This window comes from Solanum pennellii, chromosome 5, assembly GCF_001406875.1.
Source record: "Solanum pennellii chromosome 5, SPENNV200".
Classification (NCBI taxonomy): Eukaryota; Viridiplantae; Streptophyta; class Magnoliopsida; order Solanales; family Solanaceae; genus Solanum; species Solanum pennellii.
The window spans coordinates 2,949,298-2,966,728 of NC_028641.1; the positions used below are offsets into that span (position 1 = coordinate 2,949,298).

Below are 17,431 nucleotides of genomic sequence, written 5' to 3' on the forward strand. Positions count from 1 at the left end.
GATAGGTTTCTCGTATTACTCGCGGATAGAGAGCGTGGAAACACGATGAAGCTATTGACAAGAGATGTGTTTATTACGTGCTTATATTGAGAGTGGGATTGATAAATCACAGGTGAATTTACTCAAATCTACTTTTATTAGAACTTTGGGAGGTTGGAGAGCCAAAAATTAAAAATTTTTATTTTTATTTTGATGTTCGATATCTTTGAATTCGAGAGCTATAATTAAAGATTTTATCGATTTAAGAAATATATTTTTTCGTGGTACTCATATTTGATTAGATATTAAGTTCATAAAAAAATTAAACTTTTTTTAAGATATATAATGTGAATTCATATTTGTCCTCTAAGTTTCCTACCATAGAAAGAAATAGTATTAGGAAAAATTCATAAATTCATCGTTAATTCTATTTAGTAATGAATTATAAAAAGATATTTTGGCTATAATAATTTCGTGGCGAAGTTAATAATCAATTTCAACTTTTTTCTTAGTCAAATATAGTGATTCTTGTCTCGTCATTTAGTTTTATATGTCTTTTATTCATTCTAACGACGACGAGAAAGAAAAAAAACTAACTAAAAAGGACTCACATTGAACTTATGGATAATCAAGCTCACCTAGAACGGGTGATTTTTACATCAAAATGGTGATACTCTATCGTTGAGTTGTATTTCTTATGGTGACACTCTATCGTTGAATTGCATCTCTTATGGTGACACTGATCTATCGTTGAGTTGTATCTCTTCTTTCTCTTATTAAAATATATAATTAACTAATCGCAAGTCAAATAATTAAAAAAAGTAACTCACTGTCATTGTTCTTAAACCCCTATGAAATTAACCTTCTTTTCTCGCTATTATAAATTATAAAACAATACCCTAAAGTTTGATTTATTTATAGATTGCTCGCTTATATTGAAAATATGATTGACTATCACTCTCCAAGAAATTAAAAGTTTGTAACTCGTAGATTTAAACATGTCATATTATTTATATGACTAAGTTATTTAAAATTAAATTCTTTCGAATATAAAAATATATGTCATTTTTTGAATCCCCCACCCACCCCTTTTCCCCCCTTTTGGTGTATGCCAATTATTAAAAAGAGAACTATGAGAAATTTGAATTATTTTTTTTTTTTTTTGGAAAAAAGAGTGATTAGATATCTTAACAATTTTGGAGAATAATGTATGTACCCTTTTGTTGAATGTTGTTTGCTTTAATTTTGTTTAGTTCTCTTTGTTGCTACTTGTAATATTCATTCAAAAGTTTGCTAATTACAACTTATCTTTGGATTTATCTTAATCAATATAGTTTATGAGTTTGAATTTTTGATTTATTGCTTTGATGCTAAAGTTTTAACCTAAATGGGATCACCTAATTAACATGAATTATCTAAACTAATGTATATAATGTGCATGTGAGTATGCCATTTGTTATTGCTCACTCTCTTTGATCATCCCTTTTATTAAAATCATAAAAAAATCATCAACTTGTTTTTATTTTTTATTTTAATATTCTATCATTTGATATTTTATAAATAGAGTTGAATTAAATTCAAATTTAGGGTATTATAAAACCTATTTTCGAATGCATCATACATATATTGTATACATATATATAATTCAATAATTTCTGAAGTAATTTTATATCTAATATTCAAATTCGACACTTATTTAATATTTAAACTCGATACTTTTAATTAAACAAAGCTTAACATGATTATAACTAATTAAATAATTAATCTTTCTTAGGTAACCACGTGTCTAGTATTACCCCTACCCAACCTATTTATTTTATTTTATTTTATAAACTTTAGGTAGCTTTATGGAAACGATGGTATTTATGTTCGTGGCAATTGTACAAATCTTCAATATCCGATATGATTTTATCATATTAAATGAAGCAAGAATATATTTCAGTGTTCGTAAAGTTTAAGAAATGTGGAGATTTTTTATACGATTTTATTTGAGATATGTATACGATTTAATTAAATTTAAATTCGCATATTGTAAGACTCATTTATGAGATAATACTTCCATTGGAATGATTTTCATTTTAATTTGTTCGAATTCGAGAGTTTTTGATTAAAATTGAAAAAAATCTCTTGTTAATTAATCCATGAATTCTTTATTTGAAAAATAGAGTTCACAATGAAGTAGTTCTTGTTTGTTTGTTTTGGTGAAAAAATGAATAAATTATTTAAGATTTTCAAAATAAATAGTTTTTGGTTGAAGTAAAGTTCAATCTGCCTTTGCCATATTTTGAAAAAGTTTAAACAAAAAATGTAAGGCTTTGACTAATAAAAGGTCGTATGGATTACATTACAATTTAGAAATAATTGAATTTGTGATGATTCATGAACCACGTTGTCAATAAGAGAAATTTTTTTTGAAAGAATACTTATAAAGGTGATTTGATTAATAGTTTAAAAAGGGCAGTTTGAGAAAAAGATTTATTTATATTATTCGTTGACATATTAGTTTATTTATGTTATTTTTGTTTGAGAAAAGACATATTTAAGTAATTACTAGTTAACTGAAATGACATAAATTATCCGAACTTTTGAAGAATGTATATAGACAACATTTTCCCAAAGTTAGATAGAATATTTGAACTTTTTCCTTTTAAAAAAAATAATATATTTAATGATGTGGCCGAATCATAATTGACCAGGTGTAAAAATGCTTTTGCAAAATCAAAACTATTTTTAGTTAACAAATAATGACATGAGGAAGTATTTTCTCAAATAAAAATGATATAAATGAATCAAACTTTAAATATACATATATAGATGAATTTTTTCTGAAAGTTCGATAGTATATCTAAATATTTTTCCCATGATTAATTAATATCAATCACCATTATAAGTCAACATCATCCCACATACTATAAGTCTATCACGCCTACTTAAATGTGTAAAACATTTAATTTACGTACTATAGTATATGCTAATATCTTAGCTTTTAGGTTACTATTTAAAGTTTTTCGCTATTTTTCTTTGACATAACATAAATAGAGAAGATGATAAGCACGATCTTTATGAAAATATTTTTTCTTTCTATTATAATTTAATTTAGGGAAGATTACGCAAACAAAGCAAATTTATACTATTTAGTTACTCATCATAGCTATAGTTTGTTATAATTATCACTCGCGACTAACATTATACATGAATTACGTGGTCTGACTTTAAATTTGTATAATTAGTCATGTTTGTATATGTATAATTCGCCAGAATATACAAATACATATGTATAATATACAATTATTTAACCTATATACATATACAATTCACCTTTTTCTCGCTCGCCTCTCTCCTCCCTCTCCCAATCTCACTTGCCCTATATATAAATGTATATGTATAATATACAATTATATACATATACAATTCACCTCTCTCCCACTCTCTGTCCTCTCTCGCTCGCCTCTCTCCTCCCTTTCCCAGTCTGACTCACCTCTCTCCTCCCTCTCCCTATCTCTCTTGCCATATATATAAATACATATGTATAATATATAATTATTTAACCAATATACATATACAACTCACCTTTCTTCCACTCTTTTCCCCCTCTCTCTCCTATTATCGCTCACCTTTCTCATCGATATAACATATAATTACAACTTGTAATTATCAAATTATAGCTATGGAGAGTAATTAATTATTTTTAAATGGCTATATGTGAAAGTTTCCTTGTAATTTATCAAGTTATAAGCCAATGAAAATCGGACCAATTGACGAAGGGGTCAAAGGTTACCGTATCTAATCTTGACTTCATATTTTGCATAGAGTAATTAGCAGTAAATTATTTCTATATATTTTAAAATAAATATGAAGATTTTTATATACTCATATGTTGGTGGAGAAAAAAAATAATCTTAATTATTTAATATTTAAATTTCAATATAATATCTTAATATTCACGTACACTTTCAAATTGAAATATTGTAAACTTCATATTTCATCATTATTTTAAAACCATTGTTATTTTGATCTCGATTATTGACACAAGTTTTTAGAAAATTATCAATATAGGATTTACAATTAATAATAAAAAAAATTAATTTAAAAATTTACAAGTTAATACCGAAATTACCATCATAACCTTCATACCTTATCTCCTCATGAAGGACCCGTGTTCGTTCACAACAAACTTTTGTCTTACTCAAAATTAGTATATTTTTTTTTCTTCTTAAAACTGAACCAGTGTAGTTGTGAGAGTGTGAAGTAGACGACGAGCGAACGGAGAAAATGTTGCCGATTGGCGGCAAAGGAGGCGGAATTGGCCAGTTACTGGCGGCAGTTGCGGCGGCGCTACTGCTCCGACTTTTCTCCTCTCCTGGTCCGGCGATTGTACCGGAGAATGAAGATGCTTTCGATGATGACGGTGAAAGAGGAAGTGAAAATGACGAAGCTACGATTACTGGAAAAGTACTTCCGGTTACTATTAGATGGAGTAATATTACTTGCTCGCTCTCTGATAAATCCACAAATACGGTGAGTGAGTCCATTGCATTTTCTTTTTTTCTGAATATAGATTGAGTTTGAATTTTCGACTAGAATTTGGAGAAGTCAAGTGAAAGCGGAAACAAAGCATGCGAGCTTTTGTTGATAAATGTTACAGTAGATTATTTGGTGAACTTATGAATAGTTCTTCTATTTGGCTATTTTATACAAAATTTTGTGCAATTAAGCTGAAATTGATGATAAAAACTTCATGTTATCCCTGTATTCAGATTGCGAAAAATAAAATTAGAAACATAAAAGAGATGAAACAGGCAGAATACTAATCCGAGACCACAGAACCCACTGTGTCTCCTTAAGAAATTTAATCTCCTCAAGTACCTGAGTTTACATATTAATTCCTCCCAAGATAATACGAATTAACCTATTAGAGAAGTAGTGGTACCTCAAACTTCACTAATTTCAGCGTATGCAAGAACAGCAACAAGAGCATACACAGACTCAGATCGATCGACTATTTATTATGTAAGAAAATGTATGCTGAGAGGAAAACTTTTTCAGTGTTGAAAAACGGAAAAAACATCTCTATTTATAGCCATTTGTAGCAAGGAAGGCATCTGTTTGACAATGGTCTGAACGCTTCTATTCAGACAATGTCGTTCCAGAAAGTTGTGTCTTTTGTGAAAAAATAACGTCTTTCCAAAAGGAACATATCCCTTTAGAACGATGTTACCGTTACACATTAATTTCAAATAAATTCCGTTATATGAAATTAATTATGTTAACTAACTAATTAACTAACATACTGGATTAATTTATAAGAGAAAGAAAATTAATTAATGAGATTGATTAAATAAGTTTTGTCCAAAAATATTATCAATCACATCATTTGCCAAATCCAAGTCCGATTTGCCGAAGTCGAGCGACGACGACGGCGCGAGGGCGCACCTTCTTCTTAACCCTTTAAGAACTAAAGGAAGTGTTTCCTAATACAAGGACAACAAATTTCCTTTCTTCTACCAATATGCTCCAAAATTGGTCTCCCACATTTTCAATTTTCTCTTCTTATTTCCCATTCACACCTTGCTAAAACCCAACACTTCAGAGCTTGTTGCCAAATGTGTGTAGTCAGTTAGAATCGATTCGTGTTTCTTTTTTGATTATTTTACAGAGATTAAGATTCTAGAATTTGCTCCTATCCGTGTAGTAGAAATGTAGAATAACACGCATTATGCCAGATGATGAACTTTCTCTTTAGTGAATTTCATCAGTTTGCCGTTATCGATGAGGCTTATATGTTTTTATTTGTGTATATTAGAAATAGATAGATATTACTAGCAAAAACTATAATAGATATCGATCCTGTTAAGTGACAGGGAATGAGCAGTTATCTTAATAGTTGAAATATATACCGGGGATTGTTGGAGGGAACAACTGAAATTTTATGTGTGTTAGCAGATCCACATATATTGCTTATCTAGTCAGAAGAAAAAAGAAAGAAGGAAGGAAGTACATGTACTGCTGGAACTCTATAAGACTATAACCAATGAATATGAAAATCCTCAAAGACTACGAAAAGAACACCCATACTTTCACCTGTTTCCTTCTTAGTAGCCAAACAAATATTGTTACTTCAAAGTGGCTTCACAGTTTAAGTGTTTAACCTTTGATGGTATCTTCATGATCTAGTTTGTTTCCTCAAATTTTATGACCAACTATGTATATTGACCTTATAAGTAACTGTTGCTTCCCTTTAATTTTAATTCTCACCTGCATATTTTTTTAATTCTCCCTTTAGCTTTTGCTCATTTTGCTTTTTGAGATAACTAATTTCTGGTTATAGTGATTTAAGCAACATGCAAGTTTCCCATGATCGAATTGCGTAGTTATTCTGAGGGCCATCAAATGATATTGACATTGACATTCAAAATCTTTCTGTATCTTTTCATCTCGCCCGAACTCTAGGTGCGGTTTTTGCTAAAAAATGTGACAGGAGAAGCCAAACCTGGTCGATTGCTAGCAATAATGGGTCCATCAGGATCAGGAAAGACTACTCTTCTCAATGTTCTGGCAGGTCAAACAAAAGCATCACCTAAGTTGAATTTGTCTGGTCTTTTGGACATCAACGGGGTGCCATTTTCAAACAAAATATACAAGTACATCCACTGTCAATTAGACTGATTACTTTTCTCTTGAGAGAAATTCTTAACAAGATGATGGAATTTTTTGCTCATACAGGTTTGCCTATGTTAGACAAGAAGATCTTTTCTTTTCCCAGTTGACTGTTCGAGAAACTCTCTCTCTTGCAGCTGAACTGCAGCTACAGGACGTATCTTCAATAGAAGAGAGAGATGAATATGTGAACAATCTATTGTTTAAAACAGGTTTGGTAAGGTTTCCCTCTGTCTTACTGCGGTACTTAATGTTTTATATAGTACATCTCACATCCAACTTTTAATATGATGAACCAAACATCCGATGCTGAACAAAATAAGCTTTTGATTAATATCCATTGTATTACAATTTTGCACTACAATCCCTGAATAGTTTGTCCATGAACAAATAATCCCTTATCCCATGTTAATTCCCCTTTCATCCTTTAATGTATTTGCTGCTCTATCTTCAGTTTTGCTTCTTGAAAATTCTGGAATCTGTTTGTATTACTTCAGCATTTAGCAGAGAAATCTCTCTACTTTGTCCTCAGTAGTGTTGGTTGTATGTCTCTTTAAAAGGTCAGTTGTGCTGATTCACGCATTGGTGATGCAAAAGTTCGTGGAATTAGTGGAGGTGAAAAGAAGCGCCTGTCGCTTGCATGTGAGCTTATTGCCAGTCCATCTGTAGTTTTTGCTGATGAACCTACCACTGGTAAGTGATGCTACTGCTTTTGCTAGTCCATGTTTGCTGGCGTTATGTTTTGATCATAATGGTATCATCCAATTTTCTGCCTTTATTCAATTCAGTTGACCATTGAATATTTTGTCTGGTTGACATTATATGCTTTCATTTTTTATTAATAAACTAGTCATTACAATATTTTTAGAAGCACGTATAGACCAAGGAGTGTCTTTATAAAATCAGAGGTTTTGAAGTAGGATAACTATAGATTTATGGCCACTATGCTTCCCTGTAGAGTGTAGTCTTCTCTAGAAGGGACTCCCAATTTTCACTTTTATCTCATCTATCTTTCACTTATAATGGTGCTTACGTCCTGGCCACAACCATTATCCAGTTGTACTGACTCCTTAGTTACATGCAGTGTCAAACTTTCATGTAGTGGAAGTCAGAATGATTATTATCGGATGAGATGCATAAAAATATGTTGAGCTTGTGTAGGCATCCAAATCCTGTCGTTATATGGTTCTAGAGAAGTCTAAAAAATGAATCTGAATATTTTTTCTATCCTTGTAGAGGCTTAATTAGTTCTTCTACTTGCGTCGACAGTATGCTGAACTCTATAATGTCCAAAAACAAATGTTTGTTTATGGTGCTATTAAGGACTTTAAAACCATTATCTTGGGTTCTGTATTCCTTGTGCTGTTGTACTGTCTGGAAATGTGTATGCTTGATTCTCTTTTATGTCAAAGAAATCTTGTGGGGTCTTATTTAGATATATGGTACTAATTTTGAAGTACTTTTGTATGTAAAACAATGCATTTGGTTTTAAAGCTTCTACATTTAGAAGGTGAAGGAATCAACATATAAATGAAAGCTAACAAGATGAGCTTCTGGTGGAAAAACATTTAGACTGGAGCTAAACAAATATTATACATTTAGTAGTTAATGACTTGATGAATATTTCTCCCACTTTTCATATAGAATTCATTTATGCTTCCTAGTTTTGTCCAGCTATTCTCTTGTATATTAGTGGTGTTTTTTTTTGTAAGGATATTCTACGTTAATGTCATGCCTCTTTTGTTAATGGTTTTGGTGTCTGGATTCCGTTTTAGCCTCCTACTATGGAGGTTCAGCTTGAAAGCTAGATGTATCATGTTTAACATAGAATCATTCACATAGTAATAATAGAAAGTTTTCCACCCAAACTTCTAAATATGAACTATCAACTTTCCTCGGTGGCAGTTGTGAGATATTACTAGTTCTTTAAATCTAGGAGGAAGTACGTTTATAATTTAGGAAATTTTTGATTTTAGTAGAAACAATTGAATATATTATTCAAGTCGAAATACCAATGCGAAGACAAGATTTTAGTTCAATGTTGCTTGTTCACCTTTTTACTCTTTCCCCACAAAACCCTGCTTTCAGGACTTGATGCTTTTCAAGCAGAGCGAGTGATGGAAACCTTAAGACAACTTGCACAAGATGGACATACTGTTATATGTTCTATACACCAGCCTAGAGGTTCTGTGTATGCAAAATTCGACGACATTGTTCTGTTAGCAGGGGGCTCGCTCATTTATGCTGGTCCTGCACGTGATGAAGTACTAGCGTACTTCTCGAAATTCGGGTTTGTTATATGATCGATTTCCCAAAATTACTTATATAATCTATATAACCATATAGTATTGTGCTTTGGTTCTCAATTAGGCATTGTATTCCTAGAACTGTAGCTTATTTGTGCGGTTTGCGGTCCGACAACATATATGTCTACATGGTGCCTGTTAATTGGAACATGTTCTTTCAAGTAGAGCTAAATGTCCCTTTGATAAACTTCATGGTGATTTTAGTGCCACCTTTTATTCTTAAACACGTAGATATCAAGTTAGAATGTGGTAAGGCGAAAATCATAGATGCTATATCTATCTATAAGGAGTAGAAATCTTGTAAAGAAGGGGATTCTTATATGTAGAATAGGTACTTCGATCTTAGAACGGCATGAAGTAGCATGATAAGGAAATACCGTTTATGAATTTAGGGTGCGAGTTGCAACACTTTAGGATGTAAACAAGTACTCTTGATTTTTCTTTCTGGTTAGTTTTTTGTGGGGGATGGTATGGGGCAAGGAACGTATACATATATGTGTGCATGCACACATGTGTGCTTGTGTAAATTTATGCATTTAAGTTAAGCCATTGCCATATGGATATGGAGACAGCTTAATTTCCTATGATTCACGGGAAGTGAAAATTGCAATTTGTTAATCAAGTATTGATGATGGTTGCTAAATGACAGGTACATTTGTCCAGATCATGTAAATCCTGCTGAATTTTTGGCTGATCTAATATCTATAGACTATAGTTCGCGAGAGAGTGTATACTCTTCTCAAAAGAGAATAAATGGTCTAGTTGAGTCATTCTCAGAAAAGATACCAGAGGTTTTATATGCAACTTCACTTGTAAGGGATAGCTCGAAGAGCCATGTGAATTTCCAAAAGAAATCTATTTCACGCAAAGGTGGTTGGTGGAGGCAGTTCAGGTTACTTCTCAAACGTGCATGGATGCAAGTGAGTCTCATATATCTAATTCTCATCAGATGTCACTAACCTGTTTTAATGGGAATTTGGAAGTAGTTACCATGCTGATTATAAATAGTGCTGGAATTATAAATCATAAAAATAGCAATGATCACTGATAAGGAGAAGTTCGTTCATTTGTCTGGAAAATTTAATAGATGTAAAATGGAGAATTTTAGCGTGTTGTGTGCTATAGGTCATTTATTCAAGTCTAACTGCATTATCATGCTATGTAGCTAGTTAGAGCTTACCCTATCTCCAACAGATTGAGGACTTCCTTCAATCCGTTTCTTATGCAAAAAAGAAAGTGATACTTGAGCAATTTTGCATTATTTTGGTTTTGGATCTATTATAATTGAGATCAATTAAATTGATGAATAGGCTTCTCGTGATGGACCAACAAACAAAGTTCGGGCAAGGATGTCAATTGCTTCAGCTTTGATATTTGGTTCTGTATTCTGGAGGATGGGCAGATCACAAACGTCAATACAAGACAGGATGGGATTACTTCAGGTGAGAAATGCCTGTATATATTATCAGGTCCTGTCAGTAAGATTAATGTAGCGCCAACATGTACTCTTGATCAGCGCATGAATAGGAAGAGAGTAACTGTTCTTTTCCTCCAGTTTTCTGTGCTCAAAAGCAATATTTTCTTATTCGTTATAGTTTAACAAATTGCTCAGCTAATAATCTGTGGGCAAGTAACCAAAATTGGGTGAAGATGCCATAGTTCCAGCAATTAAAAAACATCAAACATGAAAGACAAGTGCCAAATTGATGAGGCAATGTGGTTCCTAATCGATATCCTTCCAATTTGCATGTGTTCATGCGTAGGTTGCTGCAATAAACACTGCTATGGCTGCTCTCACAAAAACAGTTGGTGTCTTTCCCAAGGAACGAGCAATTGTTGATAGAGAGCGTGCAAAAGGGTCTTATGCTCTGGGACCATATTTGCTTTCCAAGTTGATTGCTGAGATTCCTGTTGGGGCAGCATTTCCTCTACTCTTTGGTGGCATCCTATACCCAATGGCTCGACTTCATCCTACCATTTCTAGGTGATTTTACCACTGTTTATGAGTTGTACACATATATGTGTTGCTGATTAGAGTGAAGATATTAAGGCTATTTCATGTGATATCCCCGTTTTCAAGCATGTTTTTCTCAAGGACAGAGGTCTCCCTTCTTTAAGAAATTCTTTTTTTGATAACCAAGAACTTCCCAGGGCCAGTGATGCAAGATTTAGAACTCGGTGGATCATGGGCGCTTTTAAGTAATTACAAAAGAGATCCTAAGATGAAAAGTTTTAAGTTACTAGCTGATCTGTGAGGCTGCTTTGAGTAAAGTATGGGGAAATTGCATATCTATGCATTACTTAGGAGAAGAAAGAGAAGGCTTTAAGCTACAATACCTATATAAAGAGAAGGCTTGAAGCCAAAATACCTTGATAAATACATCAACTCAAGCTCAGAAAAAAACTTAGCATTCAGAAACACAACTTTTAATATCTTTATTAGAAATATCCACGTTCAAGTAATTTTTATAGGTTGATAGCAGCAAAGGATAATCATCTCAGTTATGATTAGTTCATCTGTTTTTATTACAAACGAGGGATGTGGTTAACATTTTATGGATTGTCAAAATCTTTCTTGAACAAAGCAATTGAAATGGGGACACATGTATGCATAGTTTTCTTCTTGCATTAACTTTCTGAGAATCATATTAATGACTCCATACTGTCGGTAAGATGTCATATAAGCTTCTTCATCAGTCATCTTGCTTAGTGCATATTTGCCAGCTTCGGCAAAGGTATATACTATGAAGTTTTACTGTGCCTTTATTGAGAAAAGGGTCGTCGTAGTCAATCTTTTTGCACTATGGCATTCATTCGTTGTTTCTTGCATTCACTTTCCGAATTTTAGTGGTCCTGTGGTTTTTCCCCCCTCAAGTGACATATGCTATTGGTAGCTTTTGGTAAATGGTATTTCAATAAAATGACACACAAGCATTTGGTTGAAGAAAGAGGTTGGAAACTAGAATACACTCCACATTGAGTGCTGAAACCATTCTGCTTTGGTTTGTAGATTTGGGAAGTTCTGCGGAATCGTGACGGTGGAGTCTTTTGCTGCATCTGCAATGGGCTTGACTGTGGGAGCTATGGTTCCAACGACTGAAGCTGCATTAGCATTAGGCCCCTCTCTTATGACAGTTTTTATTGTCTTTGGAGGGTACTATGTCAATTCAGACAACACACCAATTATTTTTCAGTGGATTCCTCGAGTTTCTTTAATAAGATGGTACTGAATGTCCCTTCATATGCCAGAGTACTTGGCCATTCCGCAACTCTACTAGTCTTTCTATTCAAGGACTTCAATAGTTGGTGAATTTCTTGTTATTTTCAGGGCGTTTCAGGGGCTTAGCATCAATGAATTTAGTGGCCTTCAATTTGAGCATCAAAAGACATCTGACATACAGTCTGGTGAACAGGTGAGTGAAGACAAAGGACTCCTCTTTTTACTTCATAAGATTCTACTTGAATTGCTCTTGTATCTTTTATAGAAATTTTTATGTATGGACAGCAATTTTTAGATCATTGAACTAAAACTTCCAGTTTGAATGCAAAAGCTTCTCTTATTTTCCCAGAAAATCATGTTGGTCTATTGACTCCTTGTGCAATTGAAACCTTAGGCTTAGGTGCAGAGGGAACTAAGGTTAGCTCTAGATGGCTCGTGTACCTTTTACTTGTGAGCATTAGCATGACCATTTAAGGACTAGTCTATGACTGATAGCCGATAGGCACAAATACTAAGGTTAATATGATGAACGCGTTGTTCTATATAACAATACTGCGGCCATGGTTTTTTTTTTTTCCATTTTGTTTTCTTTACTTGAACACGTATTGTTTTGGTTGTTTTCCTCCCTTTGTTGTTCTTCAACACCATGCATCAGTTTGACACCTGGCCAACTTCTAACCTAACTAGCTTCTATGTTCAATTTAGAATTGTCAATTTTAGAGACTAATGCTAAACCAAGGTGATAATAAACATAGATAACTGGCAACCTGGAGAGTTGAAGTTAATACATACCTAAAATCTATAGTAGACTACACTCGAATAGCTTCACATTTCAAAAAGTGGAATACTGCTCCCTCTTCGATCTTCGCGAGGTGGTTCCATTGCAAGAAAAATATTATTCACTGTCCGAACTTCAAGATTGAATTCACCATATCCTCTCTCACTTCATCTTATGCTTGCTGATTGAAATCCCCAAGCATTGGCAGTGAATCAAATCGTTTTCATCCTTGTGTGGCAACATCTTGAATTTGACTTCTACAGGTACTCGAGCGGCTATCATTTGGAGGCAGCCGAATAGGTGATACCATTATTGCTCAAAGTAGAATACTCATGTTTTGGTATTACACAACTTACCTTCTCCTGGAGAAAAATAAGCCCAAGTATCAACGGCTTGAACCTCCACCACGTCTCAAAGATATTGAAGAAGATCCAGAGGAAGAAGCAAAGCTTCAGCCCGTAAAGGATGATGATTTGTCTGAACCAACTCAACAAGTTGAGTCTCCTCCCTCAGATGAAGGTAAACCCGACGAGCAGCAGGAATCTTCTCCTGCTGATCCACTTGATCTGTTTACCCTTGACGGCTTGTAAATTGCTTGGGAAAAATGGATGATGTTGATAACGAAGATATGCGACTTTTTTATTGATTTATCTCCTACAGGTGCTAATCAAAAGGAGATGCTTGTGCAGTAAAAGGAGCTCTTTCTTATGTGAGCTATTGAGCTAATTCTACTAATATGCAGTAAATTCCATCCCCTTCCTGTTATATTTAGGGATCAAAAGCATTAGAAACTCCATGAAGATCGTCTCGACTCTCGAGTAGTCGTGAAGTATGGTAAATATGAGCTGAACTCTAATGTAAAGTTTGAACTTTTTAGCCTATTTTCATAACCAAAAAAAATAAGTTCTATGACGGGTTTAGTAGGTCGTGTTAAATGACATTTCTTCCTTCAAATGTATGGTTTTAGGTATATTCTATTGTTATTAGACTCCACCTGTGGGATTATGGCATTTCTTCCTTGAAATGTATGGTTTTAGGTATATTCTATCGTTGTTGGACTCCACCCGTGGGATCATGGCATTTCTTCATTGAAATGTATGGTTTTAGGCATATTCTATCATTATTAGACTCCACCTGTGGGATTATGGCATTTCTTCCTTGAAATGTATGGTTTTAGGTATATTCTATCGTTATTAGACTCCGCTTGTGGGATTATGACATTTCTTCCTTGAAATGTATGGTTTTAGGTATATTCTATCGTTATTAGACTCCACCCGTGGGATTATGGCATTTCTTCCTTGAAACGTATGATTTTAGGTATATTCTATCGTTACTAGATTCCACTTGTGGGATTATATGGTTGGTGTAATATGCCTTTCCATATTCTCTTTGTTGATTCAGAAAAGGTTATTTAGGATTGTCGTTGCACCCAAAACCATGATCTAGTTTCTGTTTTGTTAAATTATTTTAATCGCTTTTGTTATAATAACATCGGAAATAATAATATTATAAACAGAAACAAGAATGATAAATTACAGATCTCAAAACTGAATACATTAAACGTTGACCAGAATCAAATTCGAATTTGCTAGACTTTGTAATTAATAATTCATTGACAAAAGTAAGTCAACGTCTTCTAGGTTTTGGGAGCACGTCTTAAAACTGAAATAATTATTGCATGATTTCTAGTCAACTAATATTCTTTGATTTTAATATTACGATAGGTCGATACGAAAATAAATTTCATCGAAATAATTAGCTCATGAGACGTAGAGATTGGTATAATCGAATTCAACATTTTGCTCCTTGGAGAGGTATAGCTAGGTTCGATCAATTGTCATTTTTTTTAATTAATATTTTTTTAGAGTTATTTCCATCTCAGTTTTGCGTCAGCCAATAGAATAATAATACTATATAGTATGCAAATTAAAAATTAAACCCTGGTGATCTGGTCTTTCCAACTACTTTCTGATTTCATTTTCAAAATTGAACAAACGAAATAATTTTTTAAATTTATTTTGTTTAATAGATATTTTATATACCTGAAAAAATAAAATGGGAAGATACAGAGAACTAAGTATTAAAAAAAGAACCGACTTGCACAAAAGTCAAACCATATAAATTTATGCACTAAAATTAGCTAAACATCTTTGTTATAACAGTAAAAAAAATTAAAAAAATCAGAAAAATACGATGTACAAAAATGTTTGATAATAAATACCTTTGAAATTTATACTACTTATTTCGTGTCAATTTATATGACTCTAACCGTAAATTTCAACATATTATCTTTAAGAATTCTGAAAAATAATTTATATATTTAAAAACTAACAATCAATAACATGAATTTACAGTTTTGACATATTTAAAGGGCATAAGAATAAATTATACGCAATTTTTCTTGTTTCATTCTCGAAAAGCAAAAAATATCATGTATATAAGAATAAGAGATGCTAAATACACCATGTAAGAGCAACATCGTAGAATTGAAAATTTAAAATTGTGTCGTTCTCATATATAAAAGTAGACACCTTTTGTGAAACAAATAAACAGATCGAAATAGTAAAGATATTTTTTCTAAATATATTTTGAATTCTTTTAACGAAAATACTTGATCCGTTGTCAATTAATATTCATTATATTTGCAACTTGCAAGACTAAATCATATCTTGACCATGTCATACTTGACAAAATGATATAATCTAAACTATTTTTCTATTAATTATTGGTGATGACAGTTAATATAACACGGTTTTGCCTATTCATTTTTTAGTTTAATACTTTTAAATTAATAATTAATTAACATTACCCTATGTCCCCTACATCTATAAATACAAACACCCAAAACCAATTATAACTCAAATCTCATTTTTTCAATATTTATACAATTCTCAAAATTCATTAATCACTCTAAATAATGGCAACATCCACAACAACATCAACTTCTTTTCTTTCATCTTCTCCATTTTCATCGAGACGAAAATCATCTTCATCATCACGAAATTCGAGGACAACGATATTGGCAATGGGGAGAGAAGCTCAAGATCGAAACTACTATAATTGTCGTAGTGTAGATGAGAACTTAATTATTCTACGTAAGAGAATTCATGAGATGAAAATGATCGAAAGAAATTACGAGCCTCCGTCTGATTGGATGGATTGGGAAAAGAGTATATATGCTAATTACGATGCAAATATTTGTCAAGCATTGGGATTGTTGCAATCTCAATTAATGGATACAAGACCTAGTTTGGTTTTGGGCATGGCTGCACTTATTGGATTAAGTGTACCAATTTCAACTATTGTGATCTTGTTTCATTTGATTGAGTTAACCAAGGGAATTTTAGCTTGATAATATATTATTTTTAAAAGATATTTATGTAACAGTTAAAATATTGTCTGTTTTTATTTGATCCAAATAGCTAGAGTTAGCTTTAATTTACGATTTTTATCGATCCTACTTATATATGGGATTGATCCTAACATTTCTTGTTGCATATGTTTTAGTATTTTAAAGATTTTTTTAGTATGTGCAATATATATTTATAACACAAGAATAAATACAAAGTCCGAATTTATACATATTGGTTCGTTATTGTTGTTGTTTTTCTTGAAGAAAAAAAGTTCAATGTTCGATATTTATATTGGAATGTGATGAAGTTAGATTCGTTTAGAAAAGTTTTATGTTAAGAGATAAATTGCAAATAAATTAAAGCTTATCACCTATAAGAGTAGACAAGTGGGGAGCAAGGGAGTCCATTCAAATTCTTTTCGATAAAAAATTACATTGTATGTATAAGATTTAATATTATTCAATATGTATATATAGAAGATATTGATTTTTTTAAAATTTTATATATTTACTTCTTTATATTTTAAATTCAATTTCGATATTCCGTGCCCCCACCAAATTCTCTTTCCCAAAGGACAAGACAATTTTTAGTACTTACTACTATTTGCAATCATAAAAATAGACAATTTTCAGAGTTAAATGTTTTTCAAATGTTGCCCTAGCCATTGATATCCAATAAAGTAGAACTTGCATAAATCAAGACTCCCCAGCCATTGATTCAGGATTTGTACTTTTTTTATTTTATGATTTTTAGTTTTATTTCTTTTTTATTTTTTCAAAACTTAACTTCTTTTGTTTCTGTCAATTATTGATACATAAGGGTAGATACTAGGTGTAACATACATCTATCTTTTCTTAAGAATAAAAAATGTGTAACTATGTAATAGCGCTGTCAATATGGGATGCTCACCCATTCGGACTTTGATATTTTATGGATCAGGTTGGGATAATTCATTTTTTGTGTGGGCCAAAAAATGGTTGGCTCAATCCACAAGTACATAAGTTACAGGCTTGCCGAGTTAGCCTACTTTTATAAAAGTTATATTTTTTTTAGAATTATTAAATTAAATTATAAATTATAATTTAAAAATATTATCATTAATATAAACAAAAAAATATTACATGATGTTAATGTTACT

The 17,431-nt window shown here is 32.2% G+C and overlaps 2 protein-coding genes across 3 annotated transcripts; both read left to right on the forward strand.

Moving 5' to 3' along the window:
* Positions 1 to 4,168: 4,168 nt before the first annotated feature.
* Positions 4,169 to 14,120, forward strand: LOC107020371 (ABC transporter G family member 7). Of its 2 annotated transcripts, XM_015220704.2 has the most exons (12): positions 4,170 to 4,497; positions 6,430 to 6,620; positions 6,703 to 6,853; positions 7,197 to 7,329; positions 8,725 to 8,926; positions 9,592 to 9,862; positions 10,253 to 10,384; positions 10,706 to 10,926; positions 11,953 to 12,165; positions 12,271 to 12,355; positions 13,204 to 13,459; positions 13,601 to 14,120. In XM_015220704.2, the coding sequence occupies exons 1-12, from the start codon at positions 4,252 to 4,254 to the stop codon at positions 13,630 to 13,632; spliced, it is 2,133 nt and encodes a 710-aa protein (XP_015076190.1). In that variant the 5' UTR covers positions 4,170 to 4,251; the 3' UTR covers positions 13,633 to 14,120. The 2 variants fall into 2 exon arrangements, with proteins under 2 accessions (XP_015076189.1, XP_015076190.1); XM_015220703.2 differs by having other exon boundaries at positions 4,169 to 4,497; positions 13,204 to 14,120.
* A 1,670-nt stretch (positions 14,121 to 15,790) lies between these two features.
* Positions 15,791 to 16,378, forward strand: LOC107020040. Its single transcript, XM_015220379.2, has one exon. It carries the CDS (start codon positions 15,858 to 15,860, stop codon positions 16,290 to 16,292), a length of 435 nt encoding a protein of 144 aa, XP_015075865.1. The 5' UTR covers positions 15,791 to 15,857; the 3' UTR covers positions 16,293 to 16,378.
* The last annotated feature ends 1,053 nt before the right edge of the window (positions 16,379 to 17,431 follow it).